General features: G+C 41.1%; 3 protein-coding genes across 6 annotated transcripts; 2 read left to right on the plus strand and 1 right to left on the minus strand.

The window, feature by feature from the left end:
- Positions 1-456: 456 nt before the first annotated feature.
- Positions 457-17,409, minus strand: LOC131125293 (mitochondrial adenyl nucleotide antiporter SLC25A24-like). Of its 3 annotated transcripts, XM_058066706.1 has the most exons (11): positions 16,837-17,409; positions 14,740-14,918; positions 7,444-7,570; positions 7,160-7,247; positions 5,378-5,489; positions 3,450-3,608; positions 3,233-3,385; positions 3,056-3,163; positions 1,996-2,163; positions 1,420-1,570; positions 457-1,294 (listed from the first exon to the last, which is right to left on the minus strand). In XM_058066706.1, the coding sequence occupies exons 3-11, from the start codon at positions 7,559-7,561 to the stop codon at positions 1,113-1,115; spliced, it is 1,239 nt and encodes a 412-aa protein (XP_057922689.1). In that variant the 5' UTR covers positions 7,562-7,570; positions 14,740-14,918; positions 16,837-17,409; the 3' UTR covers positions 457-1,112. The 3 variants fall into 3 exon arrangements, with proteins under 3 accessions (XP_057922689.1, XP_057922690.1, XP_057922687.1); XM_058066707.1 differs by lacking the exon at positions 14,740-14,918; XM_058066704.1 differs by lacking the exons at positions 14,740-14,918; positions 16,837-17,409 and adding an exon at positions 7,676-8,339 and having other exon boundaries at positions 459-1,294.
- LOC131125295 (EEIG family member 2-like) lies at positions 8,733-15,746 on the plus strand. Of its 2 annotated transcripts, none has more exons than XM_058066710.1 (11): positions 8,733-8,852; positions 11,897-12,017; positions 12,176-12,205; positions 12,370-12,486; positions 12,547-12,593; positions 13,589-13,692; positions 14,312-14,392; positions 14,471-14,681; positions 14,762-14,898; positions 15,223-15,286; positions 15,432-15,746. In XM_058066710.1, the coding sequence occupies exons 2-11, from the start codon at positions 11,946-11,948 to the stop codon at positions 15,472-15,474; spliced, it is 906 nt and encodes a 301-aa protein (XP_057922693.1). In that variant the 5' UTR covers positions 8,733-8,852; positions 11,897-11,945; the 3' UTR covers positions 15,475-15,746. The 2 variants fall into 2 exon arrangements, with proteins under 2 accessions (XP_057922693.1, XP_057922692.1); XM_058066709.1 differs by lacking the exon at positions 8,733-8,852 and adding an exon at positions 9,925-10,422.
- Positions 16,934-24,148, plus strand: prpf38b (pre-mRNA processing factor 38B). Its single transcript, XM_058066708.1, has 6 exons — positions 16,934-17,359; positions 18,158-18,226; positions 18,915-19,066; positions 19,151-19,211; positions 22,215-22,450; positions 22,951-24,148. The coding sequence occupies exons 1-6, from the start codon at positions 17,171-17,173 to the stop codon at positions 23,612-23,614; spliced, it is 1,371 nt and encodes a 456-aa protein (XP_057922691.1). The 5' UTR covers positions 16,934-17,170; the 3' UTR covers positions 23,615-24,148.
- Positions 24,149-24,163: the final 15 nt, after the last annotated feature.

The raw sequence follows: 24,163 nt of genomic DNA on the forward strand, positions 1-24,163 counted from the left end.
AAGGACAACAAAATGTATGCTAACTTTGTGTAAATAGTTACATAATCCAGCGTGTTCGTATAGTAGGGGGAGAAACCTTCGAGGTGTATTTGTTTCATAATTTGAGCCATGTTTCTATATTATAATAGGTGTAAATAATGATTTTTTTAAACATTTTTTTTTACCTTTGGTTACATTATTCAGTCATCACATACTTTTTTAAATTTAAATTTGAAGGCACATAATCAAAAACTCAGTACATTCGTGATTATTACCGCTTTATCCTGTTTTGTATCACCCAAAAAATCATTTTAGCAACCACAGGTTGAATGTTAACGTCAACACGTCATTTTGACACTAGGGGGCAGCATTGCTTCATTTCACTGCACCAAAAGAGAGGCTCGCAGGCAACATGACAGTCTTTTAACATGCTTATTTAAATGATTTTATTATAATATAATCCCAGATATAAACTCAAATGAGAACGTCAGTCAGTTAGTCAACGTGCATGTGTTTGTCATGCTTGAGGGGGAACGGTCAAATTGTACTTTTCCAGAATTTAAGGAATCATGCTATCATGGTTATAATAGCATTTAGCCAAAACTGGAACACAAAATGCACATTTTAGCATGAGTTCAAGCGTAAAAGCTATTTCTTAATACATAATCACTATTAATTTTGTAGGTGTTTTTTTCCAAATATTTCCAATCAATCAATAAATAACTAAATGCACATGAAAATAATATAAAACCGTTAGTTTTTACATTTTAACCAGCTAAATGTCAAGTTGATGGGCATCAAAGTGTCATTTATGGACTGCATTGCTTTACACTCAGTTAAAAACAAAAAACATTAGCTTTTGTATTTTCACAGTTTTATGTTTGCATTCAGTTACAATTCAGTTTCTCTGAGTCAAGTATTGTTTTGCACAAAGCATACATTTCTCAGCAGCAGGAAGACAAGAAGAGAGCATGCTTAGTATAAATAATTCAAATATTAGCTAATAACAGACCATCTGGAGTGCAATACATCTTCCTGACCGCGCAGGTCCATCGCCAGCTGGTGGAAGTCATGCCATGTATGCCAGTCTTCTCAGGTGATCCAGCTGAATACAGTGAAATGTTCTTGCAGTGTCATTTGCTGATTCCTAAACCGATCTTCATGTACTCGTAAACAACATAGCTGATGCTGACAGCTGGAATGACTTTCATAAAGTTTGGGAGGATGCCTCGGTAGAGTCCAAAAAAGCCATCTTTGGCTACAATGTTCTTGAGTAGGGAACTCATGGAGGGTTGGTCTGAGGCATCCAAGGAAGCTGAGGAGAAGCAAATAAGGATTATTTATCTGAAAGTACCCATGATTGTAGTAAAACATGCCAAAGTAAATAGCTTCAGTTTGACTGTGTAGCTGCTGAAAACAAATAGACTCCACTTTGTTTACCTCTCGCTTGCATGCGCGTGCGCACCAGTGCAAGAGGGTAGCTGGCCAGCTGTCCGCAGGTACTTGAAATAGTCCCGCATCCCAGCAACACAAGAACTCCTGGATTGGCCGATTCTTTGGTGTGGTACGACAGCCACGCGTTTTTAAGACTCTGCATACAAAAACGTGATAAGGTTTTTTTTTTTTGTTTTTTTTTTAGAGGTGACAACACGTGATGGATTTGTATAATTAATTAGCAGACCGGTTAGCGTGCAGACCTCACAGCTAGGAGACCAGGGTTCAATTCCACCCTCGGCCATCTCTGTGTGGAGTTTGCATGTTCTCCCCGTGCATGCGTGGGTTTTCTCCGGTTACTCCGGTTTCCTCCCACATTCCAAAAACATGCTAGGTTAATTGGCCACTCCAAATTGTCCATAGGTATGAATGTGAGTGTGAATGGTTGTTTGTCTATATGTGCCCTGTGATTGGCTGGCGACCAGTCCAGGGTGTACCCCGCCTCTCGCCCCAAGACAGCTGGGATAGGCTCCAGCACCCCCGCGGTAGAAAATGAATGAATGAATGAATTAGCAGACCTACCTCGTAAACGGCGAGGTCTATCCCGGCGTAGGGAATGATGCCAATTAAGTTTGGAATGTAGCCCTTGTAGAAGGCCTTGACGCCCTCTTTCGTCAGGATTGTCTTGGCACAGTTGAACATTCCTGAATACTGACCGGTTTTCCTCAGTGTCAGCCTCGTCTTTAATACCTAAATCAGACACCAGACATTAGGCAAGGCACAATTCAAAAAGGCAATTCAATGTACTTTACAGACAAGTAGGCAAATAAAACTGTTCTAATTCAAACATAACTTCTTAAAATCCCGCCATAAAACATAGAAGTAATAGTTGTGATATGCTAGCCTGGATTTCAACATTGTCAGAGTTGACGCCTGTCTCACATCTTTTGGGAGACTGTACCAGATTTGGGCGGCACGGCGGATGAGTGGTTAGCGCGCAGACCTCACAGCTAGGAGACCTGGGTTCAATTCCACCCTCGGCCTTCTCTGTGTGGAGTTTGCATGTTGTCCCCGTGCATGCGTGGGCTTTCTCCGGGTACTCCGGTTTCCTCCCACATTCCAAAAACATGCTAGGTTAATTGGCAACTCCAAATTGTCCATAGGTATGAATGTGAGTGTGAATGGTTGTTTGTCTATATGTGCCCTGTGATTGGCTGGCCACCAGTCCAGGGTGTACCTCGAATGTCAGAGATGTACCATGAAAATACAGCTGTTTTAAAGTCTAGTCTCTGAGGTGCATTGACTGGTTCTAGTCAGGACTCGAGCAGCAGTATTCTGGATGTACTGCAGCTGTTTTACAGCTCATTTAGAAATCAGCGGCCGTTATGGTAGCCTAGCCTGCTGTCTCTCTACGTCTACTTTAGACACTATTCCCTCGACTTTGCCAATGTTTCTTTCTAGAGGGAAAAAGGCTTTATTTGTGTCATCTTCTATGGGTGATTGTTCCATAAACAATACCTTGTGTTCAAATTATAATAATAATAACCTCTGCAGACTTAATATGTAAAAGCTAGGGGTGAGGGGTTGTAATTATCTCCAGATATAAATGCTTTGTGCTGCTCAAAACCCAAATAAAAGTCACCTCCATGGGGTAGATAGCAGTCTGTGCCGTTGCTCCAGCCAGCGAGCCCGACAGAAACCTTTTGTGTGTCTCAATTTTCTCCCCCTCTGACGACAGCAGCTTCTTAAACTGCAACAGGAAGTTCAAAATATTCATCTTGTCAGTCCACGGAAACACTTCTCAGGACAGCTGCTTTACTTGCTCATATGCCATGAACTTGATGGCCGTCTCAGGTGCGATCTTTAAAACATTGATGCCGTTGCCTCTCCAGAGTGACATGACACCTCCCTCTAATACCAGGTGCTTGAAACCTCCTGCCAGGCTTATTTTGTTCGCCTTACTGGAGTGAACCTGCAAGTTTAAAAAGCAGCATTACTTACAAAATGAATGATACATTAACGAGAGGTGAACTTACCTGCATGAAAACCTTCATTCTATCCAGGGGGGCCGTACCGGTGCGGGATACGGAGCCCGCCACAGCGCCAGCGACCAGCTGCTTCCACCAACCGCCTGAGCTCTTCTCCTCTTCTGTGAACTCATCAGGGATGGCGAGGCTGTCACCTATATCCAGCACCTACGTAAGGGCACAGTGCTAACATTACTCTCAGTCACATGACTATCACAAAGGTTACCACAAATTCCTTATTTTCAGTTCTGATGTCGCTTGGGTGGTACGGCGGTCGAGTGGTTAGCGCGCAGACCTCACAGCTAGGAGACCAGGGTTCAATTCCACCCTTCACCCATGCGTGGGTTTTCTCCAGGTACTCCGGTTTCCTCCCACATTCCAAAAACATGCTAGGTTAGTTGGCGACTCCAAATTGTCCATAGGTATGAATGTGAGTGTGAATGGTTGTTTGTCTATATGTGCCCTGTGATTGGCTGGCCACCAGTCCAGGGTGTACACCGCCTCTTGCCTGAAGACAGCTGGGATAGGCTCCAGCACCCCCCGCGACCCTCATGAGGAAAAGCGGCAGAAAATGAATGTCGCAGGGTTGCTACAAGTTGTTCCGAAGAAACACTGAGACAACATCAACGCAGTAACACAACCAGTAAAAGGTCACTAGTAAGTTCAACACAGTGAGGAGAATCCTTAGTTTAGTTTTTTTTTTTTTTTAATTTTAATAAACAATGACCTCCTTATAGTCTCTCACTTCAGATACACATATTCTGTGTTTTCCCAAAAGCAAGAGCAGCTGGTGAGACACACAGAAACACACACACTTTGCTGCAGAGGTAATTTAATGTAAGGAAGCAGTCATGTGGGCCAATGATAGGGAAGAATGCAGCGCTTATCGTGTTTTCTAACCTAACACACTGCAGTTAGTTGTAACGTTAATATATGGATAAACAGTATTGAGACAGGGCTGCACGGCGGTCGAGTGGTTAGCACGCAGACCTCACAGCTAGGAGACCAGGGTTCAATTCCACCCTCGGCTATATCTCTGTGTGGAGTTTGCATGTTCTCCCCGTGCATGCGTGGGTTTTCTCCGGGTACTCCGGTTTCCTCCCACATTCCAAAAACATGCTAGGTTAATTGGCGACTCCAAATTGTCCATAGGTATGAATGTGAGTGTGAATGGTTGTTTGTCTATATGTGCCCTGTGATTGGCTGGCGACCAGTCCAGGGTGTACCACGCCTCTCGCCCAAAGACAGCTGGGATTGGCTCCAGCACCCCCGCGACCCTTGTGAGGATAAGCGGTAGAAAATGAATGAATGAGTATTGAGACAAACCTCTCTTAATAAGTAACAGTTTTATTATTATTATTATTATTATTATTATTATTATTATTAATTAACAGTTTAGGGACTGTGTTGCAGTGTACAAAGTGGCATGGTGTGGAAGAACCTTGACCTAAACCCCATTAGGATTTACCGACTTCTCAAATGTTGTATGATATTCTTCTCCGTCCTAATATTTTTGTCTACCTAAAATAGGAAAATATCATCACCGATAAGAACGTTTGTCAGGTCGGAGGTCGCCATCTTTATTCTGGTTTATTTTGTTTCAAGGGCCTGTCAAGTTCTTCCACATCAAATATGAGGGGGGTGGGATACTATACTGTATGTATAAGTATCTCAAGCAGAGTATACTGTACAGTAACAAACCAGGTAGTCAATTCGTTAATCTGGATTAAGATCGGGTGAGTGCTGCGACAAATCTGACCTAATTACTTCAGACAGTGAAAGTCTTTCAAAACGGCGGCCCGAAATGTTGACTGCAGTGAGAATAAATCCATACAAAGCTATCACAGGACGACTGCACATCACGTGACTCCATTGCATTGCTAGCTGCTTTTTTTTTTTTAGAGGGGACTGTTTCTTTGCATGCAAATGACTCTTACCGAAGAGTGCTTCCAGTAGCGTATAATCTCCTGCAGGTTGTGAGCAGGGCAAAACAGGAAGTAGTCCCTCCATTCGTTCCAGTCCACCATCATGGTGCCGTCGATGTCCATACTGGGCAAACACACAGACACAGACACATTGCTACTGCCATGGTTTGTTTCATTACAGTGTAATGCAGGACTAAAACAGCACATCACTCCTTTTATAGTGTTTTTTTTTTTAAATAAAGCCTTAAAAATAGCACTGGGCTCATGTCACAATTTTTTCTAAGAAAAAGCAGAATGCTATGTCGTATAGAGAATCTCTGACTAGCATGCATGTAGTACTGTGGATCTTTAAAACCAACAGAGCATCTTCTGTTACATACAGGATCTTTAACTAGCGTTTTTTGCAGTAGGTCCTTCAAAAATTGTAGCGTGCTTGAAGACCTTCAATGAGCATCCATGCAGTATATCCATAAAACAGTGTGGCGCTCCTGTTACAGTGAGGATCTTTGACTAGCATTTGTTGCAGCTACTGCTAACCACTACATTGTGGAGGATCTTTGACAAGCATTAAAAACAGCAGAGTTGTGCGGTTGTGTGTGTGGAGCATTTTTGTCTTAAGGGATACCCATTATGATAATTTCCAGCCTTTGTCTCGAGTTGTGCACTCCCATAGAGCAGCTATACATGATAACCTGCACAGAAAGCTTTGTAGATCTTCCAGAATCTGCACCTATTCCAGCTGTATTTCCTCAGATTGCCAAAACTGTCTGTTTTAATTTATTCCACACACGGCCCGCCTCCAGGCATGCCCACTATTCTGTGATTGGTCACACTCCCAAGCGTTCCCGAGGACTTCCAGAGTACTGCCGAATCCCACTTTTTAATTTTGTCAGTATAGGAGTTGATAATAAATGAATAAACCTGTTGGAGGGCTACTTGAAAAGTCGATAGGTACTACTGGTGCTACTGGTTTGAAAACCCCTGACTTACTGTGTATAAACTCAAAGTAGTAGTAACGTAGGTCCGCGTTTACTGCGTGCAGACAATCTTGGCACAACATCAGTAGTGGAAATGTAGTCATTAGATGTTATTTTTGCGAGACTACCTACATATGTTTTTAAAAACTCGTGAAAAAAGGCTAATATGAACTCCGGACATTGGTGAGCTTGTAATTTACAAATTTCAGTCCCAGATTTTTCTCTTCACCTGAACTCTGCAAATCAAACCACTTCTGCTCGCCTCTTTAGGCAAGTTAGATGTCCTTAAAACCTGAACAAATATTTCCTGGAAGCCATTGTGCCGTGCTAACGCGGTGAAATCAGAGCGGTGAAACAGTGCAGCAGAGCGGGGGGAAGGCAAGCCGACAGCTTGTACCCGGGCATATATATACGGACATATATATATATATATATATATATATATATATATATATATGCACAGTCATACATATAAGGAAGTCCAGCTCATTGTGACATCACATTGAGACGGTGTTGGAAAAAAACTCTGAAACCAAGCATTCAGACCCATCCCAAACTTCTTTCAGGGATCACTTCCAAATGCTCAAACCTCATTATCTGAAACTTTGGCATCGTTTAAAACAAGACTACAACATTCTAACAACATTTAAAGATCAGAAAAGTGGAAAAAGCATAATAGCGACCCTTTGAGTGCTTACAAACGTGGAATGGATAGAGCTTTTAGAATCATTAATGAGCGTACAAGAGCAAACATAAGTCTTATTTTTACTCTAGTGGGTAGTATGTGGAGTTTAACACGTAAGTAAAGCAAGCAAACCTCTGCAGGATTTTCAAAGCGTCCACTCTGTTGATGTTTAAGCCCAGTTCTGCAAAGGTCTGCTGTATCTCGGTGGCATCAATGCGCCCTGACGTGAAGATAACAGTACAGTTATATTACCACTACAATGGGTATGTAAAACAATCATTGTGTGATGACATATGACTTGCAGCTTTAACTTTACCAAGATTATCTATCAATTACATGATATCTATAATAATATGTTCAACACGACAATGTACATCAACAGTGTGTGGATGCAACTCTTGAAAACAAACTCCTACCGTCGTTGTTTTTATCCAGACTCTTAAACGTCAGCAGCAGCTTCTTTTCATGCTCTTTCAAATATTTGGCGAACTCCTGGAAGTCCAGACTTCCGTCTTTATTCTGGTCACCGGTCATAACAATTTTCTGCAAACACATGAAATAATTATGTTCTCTCATTTTCTCCAGAAGTGTCTGAAAAGGCAGAAGGGGTTTCCACCAGTGTGCAGGAGACCAGCTCCATGGTTGTACCTGAGCGGCACCCTGTCGGAACACTCCCATTGCCTTCAGGCCCGCACGGAGCTCGGCGACATCCACCTTTCCATCTTTATTTGCATCTAACCTCTCAAACAGGTCCTGGTACGACCTCTCACGATCTGCATCCCAGCACCGGGCTTTGGGGAGCGACAAGCTCGGTCCCGTCCGAATCATAGTCCAGCAGGTCGGAGTGAAAGCAGCGTGTTACGAAATGGCTTCAATTAATCCATGTCGGAAGATATCCGCGAGGTTTTGTTTTTTTTTTTACATGCAAACACTCACTACAAGTAGTCTGTTCAAAACTGGTGTTTGTTGTTCGGCTATTTTACATCCAGTCCAAACACTCCAAAGCCTTCCAGTTGAACTGCAGCACTGCGATGGAGGGCGGAGCTACGACTGCTGCGTTGCTATTCGCAGCATTTTCTGCGGAAAAGCAGCAAAGACGTCAATAAGATAGCAAAAACCCCGATACATACAATCCGTGGACGGATACATTCTCCTAGCATTTTCCCCCTGACGCTTAACCTGCTCTTACTCCTGCTTTACGGAGGAGACAAAGCAGGAAATGCTAGGCCTAATCTCTCCATCTACACAGACGTGTCAGTTGACACATGCAGTGTGGGGTTTCCTCGCATAGAGTACCATGAATGGCCACTGGGGGGGAGTGTTTCATCGCGTAATTAATTGTACCTTTGTACCCTCTTTTATCATAACATTATACTGCACTGTAATTGTGGACATTGGCCTATATAAGAAACTTAGTGAGTCCAAATAGAGTACTAGAGTCCTAAATCCTAGAGTCTAATGAGGTCCTAAAGATGTACTCACACATTTGCCACTAACAGAAATACCAGCTACCATCAAACTGCATATTCATTTTAGCATTTTTTATGTACCTGAGTCAATAATTAAATTAAAACTGCCACAACCTGAAAAATGTACTGGGCACAAAGCCACCCCCATGTCCTAAAGCAGGAGTGGGCAAACATTTACCATCAATGGCGCATACTGAAAAACATCAAAGCCTTCAGGGGCCATCTTGATACTGTATTTATTTTTTTTACACAGGCTAAAACCGCCTCAAGTGGATATAGAGTGCATAAAAAGATAGGGATACTTGGCTTTTTGGTGAAATTTCAGGATGAATCTAAAATGCCCTGAACCTTTACAGGTAAACATAACCTGACCTTCTCTAAATTTTTCAATACACTACTTGCTGTTGTCTAACAAAGAGCTGTGCTATTGCAAGTTCGTCAACAAAGGAAAACACTGTTTTTGAAACAACAGTAATCATATACAGTATAGCCTCGGTTCGCGAAGTAGGGTACGTCAATTATCATGGGGGCAAGTGAATGAAATGAAAAAACAATTAGCGTCTAACACTCAATTACGAGTGGGCCTGAATGCCTCAGGGCAGGAGGAGACAGGCACAGAAATAAGAAATAAGTGTGTGAAATTGATAATTGCTCTGTGTTCATCATATCAACAAATAATATAAGATTATAATAATCTTATCAATAATAATAATTATTATTTTATGCATTAAAAGTGTTTCATCATGAAGATTTTTTATTTAGATTTTAGTTCCAATTGATCCCGTATGGTGTAGCAATGAAAACCTGCGACTATGAGTGGAGATTGACCCTAAAATGAGGCTTTATTATTATTCGTATATCGTATTTCATACACTATTAAGAAGTATTTTAAAGTTTGGACACCATGGAAAGATTCCAGTCTGATAATGTACATTTCATGCTAAACAAGCAGGGTCAAAACTAGCAAACTACTATCAATTCTGAGGTAGCTTTTTCTAAGAATGGTGCTTTCAGGTGCATCCCATAACTCCTAGGTCAGAAGTTGCCGCTGCTGTGGTTACAGATGTACATTACCACCTGAATAATAATGGATTCACTTTATTGTGAAGGGCTTTCGGTACCTTGAAAAGGACTATTTAAAATGTAATCCAGTATTATTATTAATTGTATTTTAGAATGTGACGCAGGCTAATACAACACAAGATGTGGGCTACAATGGTCTTAAGGGTTAAATTCATAGCCCTAAAATATATATAACATAATATAATATATATTATATATAATAACTAATATATAATAATACACTGATTACCTGGGTGATGGGTCATTTATGAGTTTAGTATGGAATGTATGTGATTTAAAATCAGTAATAACAATAAGCAAAGTGTTGTAACCGAGTGCTGTATTTAAATATGACTTGTGGTAAGATTTCGGTAAGAGTTTGTAGACTTTGTTTCGTCATAAGTCGTATTGTGACGGATTTTGTCAGTGACAGCACTGATCTTGAAGTTCTGTTGGAGATGGGGCCAAGAGTGAATGTAGAAACATGCGATGTGTGGTATGTTGTGAATGGAAGCCGAGACTAAGGTGTGTGATGAATGAGTAATGCCTCGTTGCAGCCAATAAAAGCACGACATGGCTGCCCACACTTTACGAGCGGACTTGTAGCAAGTGGGTGGGAACAAGGAAGCGATGTCGAAGTTTGAATCCCAACAGCTGAGAAGGGCAGTGAAGAAAGTCCAGCTGCCTGTCAATCCTTGTTGCTTTTCCTGAACGCACCATGTCTTTCATTCTAATGAAAAAGAAGAGATTTAAATTCAAAGTGGACTTCGATTTGGAGGAGCTGTCGTCGGTTCCCTTTGTCAACGGTGTTATATTTTGTAAAGTTCGCCTCTTATGTGGAGGCTTCGTACAAGAGTCTTCTCGGTAAGTTTTGGAGCTATTTTTGACAGACGTGGACTACATATCTACTATTTTAGCACACTAAAATATAACCAAAGTGTTTTCTCTTGACGTAAAGGTTGACGTGGGATATGTTATTAGGAAAACGTAGTAACATCATAGCATTAAAATGTAAACATTACAGCCAGCGGCATAATATAGTCACTGCGCATATGACATTGTTTTAAAATATTTGTTTAGCTCATTAAATCAACACGATTGTCATTGAGCTGAGCATGGGTTGAAACATTTGCGCTGATCAGTTGCTAGGCTGCCGTCTGTCACTGCTAGAAGTCAGAACTATGGCCGTATCAGCAGTTTCGTGTATTACACAATTTCTAATGTAGTCGGTAACCACAGTGTGATTTTAACTATATTACTAAAATTACTTTTAGTAATGAATTAATTTTACCTCATTAAATTAACGTAATCTTCAATGTATTTGCATTAGTTGAACCGTTGAAACGCAATGTGGTTGTTGGACAAGTGCCGCATGCCAATGCTGAACTATCAACGTATCAGCACTTTCGTGTATTTTTTTTACACAATAATTTCAAATGTAGTCAGTAACCACTGTGTGATTTTAACTACATTGTGTAGAATTACTTTCAGTGCTTTCAGCTGATTAAATTAGCTTAATCTTGAATTGATTAGCCTTGTTTGAAGAAACGTTTGCGCAAGTGCTGCATGCCAATTCTGAACTATCAACGGATCAGCACTTTCGTGTGTTTATATTTGTACACTGCACACATTAATTAGGCACGTTTTGAACATAGTCAGACGGTGTACATTTTCTTCGCTGCAAGTTAGAAAATTTAAAGCAACTAAAACGTGATATTTTCGTAATAGCCCATCAAGTAAAGACAGACTATTCTATAAATGTCTTAATACACACACTATAAGTAGAAAGGACCCATGAAAGTACTTATATTTACTGTTACAGCCAAAAGTTTGGAGACACTTTCTGATGCTGTTGAATGAGAAGGTGTCCAAACTATTGACTGTCACTGTATGTGTATTGTGCCGCATTAGGTTACCAAACAAACGGAATATGTTATGCAGAGATTGTTTCACCATACAGTATTATATTTGTGTGATTGTTGTATATGGCATTGTCTGCCATACATTTTCAATATAGTTGAATGAGACTCTATTGCAGTAACCAAAATACTGAGAGCATCCTTCCATTGCAAACAGTTAAACCATGACTGCATGCAGCCAATATGAGTCACCTTGGAAAAACGAGCCAAGACATAGCTCATGTCAACTGTTAGCTGTAATACATCACCTTGGTAACATCCTACTAAAACAAGTCACACTATACAGTGTACACAGAGCGTCACTGGACATATCCATATTTAAAGTCTTAATCATGATCGTGACTGTGACTAAAAATATATATTTCCTGTGGTTTGTCATAGTTTTTAAGAAGTATATTTAAATCTTGCTTGCCTCCCAGGGAGCCTGTTCAAGCCAATTGTGTGCGCTGGAGGAAGCGATTCTCCTTCATGTGTAAGATGAGTGCCAATGCCAGGACAGGTGTACTGGACCCTTGTGTGTGTCGGGTGTCTGTGCGCAAGGTACACAGCATGTGCATGTGCTTTTGAAAAGACTAAAAAAATGGCAGCAGTCTTAACACTCTGCAGAAAAAAACAGATTCTTCATAAAGCTTAAGTGTGTTTTTGCAGCTCCACGACAACTGTATAACTAATTAATGTTGGTGTTTTTGTCATTACAGGAATTGAAGGGTGGCAAAGCATTTGCAAAGGTACTTTTTTATTATGAACTTTGGTGCATTATTAACCACATGTTTTATACTACTTTAGTTACTGATTAAAACCGCCTGTAAACTCTATGTTAACAAGTAACTATTATGATGAGTGGTAAGTGTATTTTCACTACTATATTGATCACTTCCATTGATCTGTGCAGCTGGGCTTTGCAGATTTAAACCTGTCTGAGTTTGCTGGGTCAGGTAGCACCACAAGGAGGTGCCTCCTGGAGGGATATGACACCAACAAGACCAGACAGGACAATTCCATTCTCAAGGTACTATGACTTATTCATCTATCTTTCTGTCCATCAACTGACATTCCTGTTGTCTTACAGGTTGTCATCACAACACAACTCATGTCTGGAGACCCCTGTTTTAAAACGTAAGGACTTTTGTTTTTTATTTCACTCAGTCATATTTTTAAATCAGTCTGATTAAATGCCATTAATCTATTCCAGGATTGTGCGATTAAGTGAAAAGGGAAGTTTACTTAAGGCAGTTGACAGTCATAACATATCTCCTCCAAGTGTAAAGAGACAGTATGCTACATTATGAACATGAAGGCAGGGAACAATTACTCATCACATTAAGAATAAAAACAGCTGACTTTAAGGCACACAATACTTTTGTGTTCTGTTATTGCCAATTTAGCCATATTGTACTGAACAGCCAGGACATCGGGTACTGCTGCATCAAAAATTAGAAGAATGATTTTCCAGAAATTGCAGATTTCAACAACTTTGTGGCACTCTAGTGTTTTTTTCAGATCACACTATGTTCTACTAACAACATCCTGTCTGTCAACAAGTCAAAATACTTGCTCTAGTCTGATGTGAAAGTGACCCTCAGCAGAGATTAAAGTAGAATCTTGATCATGACATCTTATATGAGCGCTGATAACACCTCGCCTACTCATTGATGCAACAGCTGAGATGCAATTAGATTAATTAGACAGGAAGTCAAGGGCTGTTTGATAGATGACAGACCATTCAGAGCAAAGGATATGATGCAACACACTCCTGGTAAAGCTTGTGACATGTGCAAACTCCACTTGCTAAATGGTTTCTCTGCATTCTTTCACCTTGAAAACGCCCCACACTTGTGTAATAATACACAAGTCGCTTCCAAGGAGTTGTTTAAAGTATAAACAGTGGAAGCTCAGTCTGTCAACCCACTCATTAACTCACTGCATGTGGATGATGAGTAAGCACAGTGGAAATATGAGGCATTGATTTAAAACGGTGCTTGTCCACCCTCGTCACTCATGTTTACCATAGCAACACAGGAGTGGTTCCTCTATTAATGTCTGCTGAGGGACATCCGAATCAACTCATGAATAATCCACTTCTAACAAACGTGTATATGCTCTCCCTGCAGACCGTCGTCTACAGCCATGACTTTGTGTATACCACACGCTGAGGCAGAGTGTCTCCTCAAGGAACGGAAGGGAGGAGACGTACACCCATACCATCCAGCAACAGGTACTACTAATATGCGCAGACTCTTCTAATTCCTCCATTCTTAACTACAACTGTAGAGTAATATACGACTTTTATATATCCTTCATTCATTGTGAAGCACTAGAACACTGAAATAATTATAGCAACACCAAAGTAAAAACTCTTGCATCATGTAATTACCACTTCTGGCAGCAGAGGCCGCTATTACACCTGAAAACGTGCACAATAAGTTACTTCCCAAGTGCAATACTATCACTTCTTGGAACATGCATTCTCTATTGTATTGTGTGTATTAACAGGATAAATTGGTAGTCTTGCATCGCAAGTGTTTAGAAATTAGAAACAAACACCTTCTGAGTAGTTTACATTTTTATACTTTTGACTTGCACAATCTTAACAAAATCCAATGCAAGGAATATAAATGCTGTGTATTTAGGTATTAAGAGAGAGGTATTAATTTTCAAACATTTATTCCATTTGTAGTGTATGAAAGGTGTAGTATCAGTTCTTCAAACAAACCAGCAACCAGAGTAATAAACAATACAGAGAACTATGAGAACTAATCCATTCATTTTAAATTAGATTGCACAGGTGTGTCCAATATTGTAAATTATTACAATTGTGGTTTTCCTATATTCAGGCAATCCAGTCCCAGACAAAGGGGTTACCAGTGGCCACACCAGAACATCTAGCTATACCAGTCAACAGTCCAAAGTGTCAGGTACAAATGCACATTTATATATTTTGGAAGTCAATGTTTCCACTCCTCATAAATCAATTAATTAATCCTATTCTGCAGGCTACAGCTCCAATCATTCAACTTCACCAGATCTTAGCCATCGAAGGAACGCATCAGGAGGTTCCACCTCTATCAGCATCGACAGCACCTCAGAGCCCAGTGACCAGCATACAGAGAAAGTAGTAGACAAAGAGAGCCGGCCCTCCCCTTTAGTCCCTGCAAGTTGCTTTTATACGTCTGAACAGACCTCCACAACTGCCAAGGCTTTTAGGTAACACTTATGTCCGCCCTAACCCATGGTCTTCAAGCACATCTTCCTAATATCCCACCTTGATCAAATCTGTGAACTAGACATCCGGTCAAGCAGAACTCGATGGAGAATCAGCTGACGAGGGTGAACGCCACCAGGGTTAACGCCGACGACATCATTGACAAAATCCTGCAGGGCCAAGATTTCAGCCACAGTATCTTGGACTCAAGTACGGAGGGTGTGTAGTCTGCTAGCGTCCTGCAGAGAGGATCAAATTACATTAAAGTGATGCAGTGTCACAGCGCTCATACGGAATGATGATTCCCTGACTTGTCATTTACAAAATGGAATATGGCAGTTGAACTTCAATCATTAATATAATACATAATGCATACAGAGGACTTTCAGGCACTGATACTGACACCAACATTGCATGCATTCTTATCAAGGGAGTGCGTTCTTTCCCATCACAGCTGTTGTCCAAAAGATGTCATGTTTACTGTGCCACCAGTGTCCGTATGGGAACCTAACACAAACTTGTTGTGTGTCTATTTCATCACAGAGGAAGGACTCAGCTTGTTTGTCGGCCCTGGTGGGAGCACGGCTCTAGGAAGCCAGCACACGCGGTGGGTACCATTATGTAACTCTGGAATGTGTGGACATTAATACTGTCAATACTATACTAATTCTGTGACATTTTGTAACACGAATACAAGCGCCGTGTAACTGCTTGTTCTTTGAAATGTATAACATCATGGCATTCTCTTTCAGGGTCGCAGCTGGAGCCTTTGAGCAGGTGGTGATCAAGCGCTAGGTTGCGGGAAGCCGTCACGGGTGTTGTGTTACACTGACTTGTAGGAAGTGGCATCATAAGTGACCCAGTGCCTTTCTAGCAAGAGGATGCAGTTAAAAAAGTTATTACCTACCTACAGCATCTGTAGACAAAGAGAGCCATCTAGTGCCCAAGAAGTACACTTGCAAGTGTATTTTATTTTTACAAGAAAGTTTTGGTAACTGAGTAGTCAGTGCTATCAGTCATCTTGGAATCTATGTAAAAATAAAATAAAAATAAGGGCTTAATGGTGAGGATGTTGCTGTATTTTTACCAGCCCAAGAACTACAGTTGCAAGACTTTTTATTATTTTATTAACGTTTTGGTGCCATTTTGGAATCTTTTTTTTTATGTAAGGAGTTAGTTGTAATTTCAAAAAATATATACTCAAAATAATCACTCTTTATAATAATTGATCGCATGTTTTTTTATATTTCTTGTGAGTGTGTGATGAGAATGTTGCTGTATTTTTACTAGCCTAAGAAGTTGTAGAAGTATAGTTGCAAGCCACTGTTTTTATTATTATATTTTTACTAAGTTTTTGTAACTGCAGGCAGTGCCATCACACATCTTGGATTCTATGTAAAAAATGTATTGTTAAAATAGTCATCATTTATGGTGCTTATAATAATTGAGTATGTTTTTTTATTTCTTGTGAATGTGTGTGATGCGGGTGTTGCTGTATCTTTAGATATGTACAAGGCATTTCACACTATTTTACAGATGGTCTCTTAATCATTATGCTTTCTGAATGTGATAAGCAGTGTATTTATGCTAAACAGCTAAATACTGCTCCCACCGCATACCCAGCCTGGAGGGTTTATGTCTCACAGCTGGTCCGGGAGCCCTTGGGTGTCCCCCGGGTGGAGCTGGAAGAGGTGGCCGGAGACCAGGAAGACTGGGGGTCCCTAGTCAGACTGCTTCCCCCGCGGTAAAAATAAGAAATTAAATGCGTAGGGGATTTTTTAAATAAAAACTGACCTGGATAAATATATATATGAATAATATGAATAAACCTGATATATTTTCCACGTTATTTTTTTATACTTTGGGTTCTTGACTGTCCTACCGCGCATGCGTTATGATGCGATGACATCACAAGCAAATCAAGCAATAAAACACATTATGCTGCAGTATGTATTTTGACAATGCAGTCTGAATAACTAGCAGATACAGTCCAAAACTATGAAAATATTTTAACTAAATCGTTTTTTAAACGTAATTATGAAGATAAACCTTTAACACCTTGCTACCGAATGACGCGCATATTTTCGTTATATACAGCACGGATATAAAATCAAAGGCAGTTATAGAGCTTTTTTTTTAAAAAAAGATGATACTTACATGTGATCTTGTTTGCGGTCAAATCCCACGTTTAAGCATCCCGTAGAAAGGTTGCAGAAAATGTTTACAATATTGACGTATGAACGGCAGCTCCCATGTTGCTCTCAGCCTACTGCACCACGGCGCCAGCTTCCAGTTCCGGTTCCACCTCGCATCAGCACTTTAGGTTTTTACGGCGGCGGGAAGTTGATATCATCGATTTTCCACCGTTTTGCTTCAATAACGGACAAAGTTGGTAATAATCGGGACTGAATAGAAACAAACAGATGGATCTGTAAGTGGAAGGAGGACTACAGTACTTGAAAACAACTCGGCGTCGCGGGATTTAGTTACCATGGCTAACCAGGCCGTTAGCAAGCCTGCGTCTGGAAAACATGGAAACGTACTGCCCCTGTGGGGCAACGAGAAGACGATGAACCTCAACCCAATGATTCTTACAAATGTGCTGTCTTCACCGTATTTCAAAGTGCAGCTGTATGAGTTAAAGACATACCATGAAGTGGTGGACGAAATCTATTTCAAGGTAATGCTAGACACAACTAATCCGCATGCTAGTTAGCTAGCTAGCCATCGCTACGTCAGGCTAACGTTTGGCTCACTGCTGCTACGGTTCAAATCGCCAATATTTTTTGGCTGGTCCGCGTTTAAACATCATCATTATGCGTTTGCATATGTCTAACTTACTCATAATTATTCATAATGCCGATAGATACGTATTGTTGTAGTTTGTAAGATTGGAAGCCAATAGCGGCGTTTTGTATGCCGTCGCAGAGCACCCGTACTTTTAGTGACAGGCCAATCAGATTTTTCGTTTGTAAAGTTGACTACAGAATGAGCGTACACTAGTAATTAGTAATGCGAATTGTGCTCTCATTACAGGTGACCCATACCATGTAATTAATGCAATCGCATAAAAAATACAATGCGCAAATGGGCTGACACCAGATCTTTTATGCACAACAGGCGGGAAGAAAGTATTCAACATTAATTGATTTATTGCCTGTTATTAATGATAACCACCCCCCAAAAATGCTCGGTCAGAGCCCATGACACGCTAGCTCAAGCATGAGTTCAAGTGTGCATACTTTAGTGGAGTCATATAGTGTATATAATTGCTCCTCCCTCAGTTATGAATAGTAACCACCGCCTTTCATAATAAATATCCCTCAAAGTGGTGTTTCATATGTTGTCCCAGAGCTCCAAGTCCTTTAATGGAAGACCGGGGAGTGTTAGGAAGTGTTAGAGTTTACTTCAAAATGTGCCTACTGTAGTATCATTAATGGTATCATCATTGGTAATGATACGTATGCTGTCTGTGCAGGTGACTCATGTTGAGCCATGGGAGAAAGGAAGCAGAAAGACTGCAGGTCAGACTGGAATGTGCGGAGGGGTAAGTGAGAAGTACGTGCTTTTTCTATTCCCCATCCTTTTACCCTCCTCTTGTAGTCCTCTCTAGAGTCACAGATGGTACCTATTGTTCTGTTATCATAATACGAGGTGTGTCTGAAAAATTACATGACTGGCGTCACAGAACATATATTTCAAATCCAAGCTACAAATGTTCCCCTTCACAGTAACACTCCCCACGGGAGTCCGATGCACTTTCCCAGCCATCTCTGCAATGCCTTCATGCACTCCTGGAAGGATTCTTCTTCCAGGATCCTTTGCAGGTTTGTCGTTAAGGCCATGTTTAAAATAGGTCCTATTGATGACCATACGGCAAAATGAATAAAATCACTTATAGTCAGGTTGGGTGTGTAGGGAGGCTGCTCCAGCATGGCAATGTTCTTCTCATCCAGGAATTGTTGGATACTCAGAGCATTGTGGGCAGCCACAAGTTGTCCTGATGCAACCCTCGCCTATTCTCGTGCACAGAAAGCAAACACTACAAGATCTCTTGTGGATATACCGCTCGATCGTGTGGCCCTGTGGCAAGTTCTCGCAGCGGACGAGACCTCTAACATGGAAGAATGTGATCAGTCCTGGAACCTTTCTGACACATCTTGTATATCATAGATTAAAAAAAAATTTTTATGTGCAATGATTTGCTCTATCGACTTGTCTTTATTATCCACTAGGTTCGTGGAGTTGGCACCGGAGGCATTGTGTCAACAGCCTTCTGTCTACTGTACAAACTGTTTACTCTGAAGCTGACACGCAAACAGCTGATGGGCCTGATCACTCACACAGACTCGCCCTACATCCGAGCGCTTGGCTTCATGTACATAAGGTATAATTCATTCTTCTATAGCAGACAGTAAATTCACTTTACGTGACATTGTGATTCTTCACGGTGTTATCTTACTTTTCTTAGATACACACAGCCCCCAGCAGATTTAGTAGACTGGTATGATGACTTCATGGATGATGAGGAGGTATGTCATGCCTGGTAATACTCTAATGTTTCTATTTCTCTCCATAAAACAACCCGTGTATTGAAACTGCATTCTCCTGCTGTGATGCGCTGATTTTTCACCTTTGCCTTCATTTGGCTTAATTATCTGCAGTGTTGTCCTCTAAACCTGAGTAGCTAGGTTACTTGCTCACTGCCACGCTGCTGGTTGTTTTCAGGGTAAGTACCTCAAATGATGCAGAGTACATATTTCAGTAGTCTTTTGCTATATTTTTCTATGGCATGTGATATGCTTTCGGTAAGATTTTATCAGGACTAGTTGCACAACAAGACTATTTTCTATAATAGTCAATTGGAGCGGTTTGTATCATGTAGTATTACTGTATTATTACACTCACTTGACATGTAGTTAGGTACACCTGTACAATTTTAGGCCATACTCAAGCACAGTACATGTCATTGGTCCGAACATGTTGGGACCTGACAGTTGTTTGTACATAAGCAACATAATTAAGTCATGGAATGACATAATATAAATAAATATAAAGCGTTAAATGGGCCCTATCTATGAATTTCTTTACAAAAAATACTTAATAAACCTTTAAGGTTGTGTACATGGTACATCTTAATTGTTCTCCTTTTGCCTGAAACTGTGGGATTATACTTTTGCTCTCACTCCCACTCTGTCATGACGGCTGCACCCATACAGACATATGCAACATAAGTCCGAAAGTTGGAAATGCATGGCCCTTTAAGGTAGTCCACAAAGTCCAATATACTGTACATTTGCTCATTCAGCACAAGTCACATCATTAATATGACAACTCCTTGCACCAGTAACAGTATTAATGATAACCGCCTCTTTGTACACTCAAAATGGCCCACAAAGTCAAAATATGTGCTGAGTTGTGCACAGGCAATGGCACAACAGCATGGACTACATGGTCAAGTCATTAATGAATACAATCACTCCTTCCACCAGTGAAAAATAACAACTGCCAACTTGCATAATAGACATAAATATAAAGACTTAAAGTCAAAGCCCACGCCACTCTAGCTCATGCACAATGTAATCAAGGCATATCATTCATGTGAGTCACAATTAAACTATAAAAAATATAAAATTAAAATAAACTATATTAGGTAAGCAGGAAGTGAACAAATAACAGTCAATGATTGTAAAAGTACCAGATGGAGGGGTAGGATTTAATAAGCTTTGCTTCTTCCTACTCCTTTTGGACATGTGGAACTGGGAACTGATTATGGGATGCACTCAATTGTAATCTGATGCATGTTCAAATGAAATAAAACCAGGGGTCTCAAACTCAATTTACCTGGGCGCCACTGGAGCTAGGGTCTGGGCAAGGCTGGGCCGCATCAGGTTTTCAAAAAAAAAAAAAAAACGCATTTATTAAAAACAGAAAAATACACAAACTTTTTCAGTGCTTTGGTTCCGATTTTCTACAATAAAAGCTCTGATAAAACATTCCACTGTTCTCAAATATCTTAATTTTTATTTTTCTGCACAAAATAAGATGAAAAATGAAACAAATCAAGAATAAAGAAAATCAACCAATCAGTAATAAATAAATATAATAATAATAATAATAATAATAAAACAGCAAATAATAACAACTTAAGAAACCACATATAGTTGGTGGGTAGACAAATTATTTTTTTCAGATTAAAATGAACAAAGCATTATTAGAGCCCTGTAGACATGACAAAACATGACTATAGTCACATTTATACTCTTTTTATTTACAACATATTGCGCAACTGCAGGGTCTTGAGACACATGCTAACTCGCAAACTAGAGAGCTAGCGACCTAAACGGTAGCCTTCAAGTTATTTCCTTTAAACTTAAATAGCCAAAAACCTACCACTTCCACACGGATAGGGAGGATAACTATTAACAGTTATTTAACCCTTAACATGAACATTAATCAAACGTAATAATTTTTTCTGGGTACATGATACCATACCTCATCCATATCAAACTTGCGCGGGCCGCACTAACATTAAACTTTCATATCAAGGCGGGGGCCTCAAGCTAGTGTCCGCATGTTTGAGACCCCTGAATAAAACCATCACCAAAATGTGTGTCCACTCACACATAAGCGGTGGCTCAGCATGCCCAGTCTGGTCTAGTCATTTAGTGAGTGTCGGCACTATTTCTGCCAGTTAAAAATATAAACTGACCTTTTATAATAAAATAGAAATACTACAAGTAATCCAAGGTAAAAGTCCATGGTACCCGTACTCAAGCATGAGTGTGTCCTGGATCTGATTAGATTGTACAGGTGTACCGATGTCATAGTCAGTGAATGTATTTGATTGCAGGTGTGCAACCAGGCCTCCTTTGTTATTATTTTTGCCTTCTATTTAAATGAATTAATTCTACATACATATATCATTCTTACCCAACTGGTTAATTCCCCTGTTTTTTTCTTTAGATGCCCATTGTGCAGCAGGTGAATTGGATAGTGTATCTCAGCACTGTTGGTTTGCGTGTGTGAGTGCAAAGCGGCTGTTCTCTACCATACAAAAAGTAAAGGACTGTTCAAGTGGGTGTGCACTTCATGCCCGCTCACATCTGTGCTTCCACTGTGGGCCATTGCTCTTCTCACCAGCTCCACAATACACTGAAGGGGAACCAAGGAGGAGGCTGATGTTTCCTCCTCTGTTCTTTCAGCACAACCAGCATAATGTTGTCACATTGTTCATTGCTCACCTAGCTGCAATTCCAAAACTGATGCAACCACAATCTGTTAACGTTTTATTCAACATGAAGTCTCGCTGTGTGAGTACAGATGTCAGGGTCTGCTAGACAGCTTAGATGAGCCAAACTTTGTTAAAAGTAAAGACAGACACATTTGATTTGGGAGATTAAGCTAGATGAACAGAGGTGAAGGCTCAGTATTTGGTCATCACATAATGCCTTTTTTTTTTACTTGATGCAATGGTGATAAAGAATGCATGTCAAGTGACTTTCTGTTGGCTTCCTGTCGCTATTTGATTCCAGGAGCTGGACGTGAAGGCTGGAGGAGGCTGCGTGATGACCGTCGGCGAGATGCTGCGCTCATTTCTCACCAAACTGGAATGGTTCTCCACACTGTTCCCCCGCATCCCTGTGCCTGTGCAGAAGAATATCGACCAGCAGATGAAGGCTCGACCTCGCAAGGTGGTTCAGAAGGAGCCACAGGAGGAAGAGGATACTTTCGAAGAAGCAGGGAGGCAAGCGGAGCGTCGGCGCTCCAGGTAGTAAAACTTTGGTGTACTGCTGATGCTGTTGGAAGTTTTTAGGTCAAACTTTTGCATAAAATGTACTGATTCCTGTTTTCCAGCAGTCTATTTGGATAGCAAACTAGTTTAGATGGAATTACTCATAACCTCTGCTAGTTGTTGCCAAGTCGTTAAATCTACAAAGTGCGTAATTTGCATGTATCCTAATATACTAATGTCCTAATGCCCAATCTTGGGGCCTCAAGTCCGCAGCGATAACACAGCAGTTGCCAGTGACCACATTTATTTTAAATATAGATATATAGATTTAAGACAACATTAATCTTTTACTTAAATAATTTTCAGTATCAGAAACATCTGGTTGACTAGTAGAAAGAATGTATCGATCTCTAGACCTTTTCAGACGTTCCCAGGGTGAAAAAAATCCTGTCTTCTATATGCCCATATTTACTTATTAAGCTTAGCGCTGGTAGCGTGGCATTGTGGGTAATAGTGCCATTGTTTTCATTAACCAGGACTCCCAGGCGAACACCAAGCCCCAGACGCTCTCCCAAGCGGTCGAGGAGCCGGAGCCACCATCAGGAACGAGACCGCCACGGCCCCAGCTTTGATCGCGAGCTAGAAAGGGAGCGGGAACGTCAGAGGAAGGAGCGTGACGGCAGGGAACGCGATAGGGAAAGAGTGGACAGGGAGAGGAGGCGATCCCGCAGCGCAGACAGAAACCACCCCGAGCGACGGGAACGCCGAAGAAGTCGCAGCGCCAGCCGGGACCGAAGGAGCGAGCGGCGAGACAAAGAGCGGGACGGAGGCGACGACCGCAGCAAGCGGAAGGACCGGGACCACCATCGAGATCGGCCCGCGGAGAGGGAGAGGTCCAGGGAGAGAAAGAGCAGGGGGGAGAGCGACGACAGGAGGCACAAAGACGACAGGGAGCGGCACAGAGACGAGCGCAAGGCCAAGAAGTCGAGCCGAAGTCGAAGCCGGGAGAGGCGGCACAGAAGCGGAGGCGAGGAAAAGACCAGGAAGCGGGATGGCAGCCACAGCAGAGAAAAGGAAAGAGACGGAGAGCAGCGCGCTCACAAACGCAGTCGCAGCAAAGAGAGGAGCCATCACCAGCGAGAGTTCAGTAACGATCACGGCAAACACGCCGACCGACGGAGGAGTCAGAGCGTTGAGTAAATGTCACCGCCTGCGTCTTTTTTTTTCCTCATGTTTTCTATCCAGTTGTTGAAATTTCACTTTTTGTGAAACAGAAGGAATGTCATCAAACCTGGATGTAAACATGACTTTATGGTTTTCTGCCTTCCTCACTTCCTAGTAGACCATTGTTAGTCTTCACTTGACGTCTGAAATGTGGGGAAAACAACATTTTAATTTTCTACCGTTGGTTGTTTTCGGCCTGGAAAAATCTGATTTTTGTGTATATATTTTCAGAGACTGTGTTACACATCGATGGCCGGAATCGCATTCATTTAACGGGGTGGGCACAAGCTTTGCAAAAAGCAATCTTTAGCTGAAAAACCTTGATTTCAAAAGATGTCAATAATTGCATCCATGTGAAATTATGTTTGTAGACATCCTGAGAATGTTTTAATCCCTCAAAGGAGAGTCTTCAAAGAGTACAAGTGAGCTCATAATGAGACCCCTGCTTGTCGTGTCTGGGTTCTTGCTCTGTTGCATTTTGTTTTTCTAATAAAACACTTTTACAAATAACCATTTTTCATACTT

This window comes from Doryrhamphus excisus, chromosome 3 (assembly GCF_030265055.1).
Source record: "Doryrhamphus excisus isolate RoL2022-K1 chromosome 3, RoL_Dexc_1.0, whole genome shotgun sequence".
In the NCBI taxonomy this organism is placed as follows: Eukaryota; Metazoa; Chordata; class Actinopteri; order Syngnathiformes; family Syngnathidae; genus Doryrhamphus; species Doryrhamphus excisus.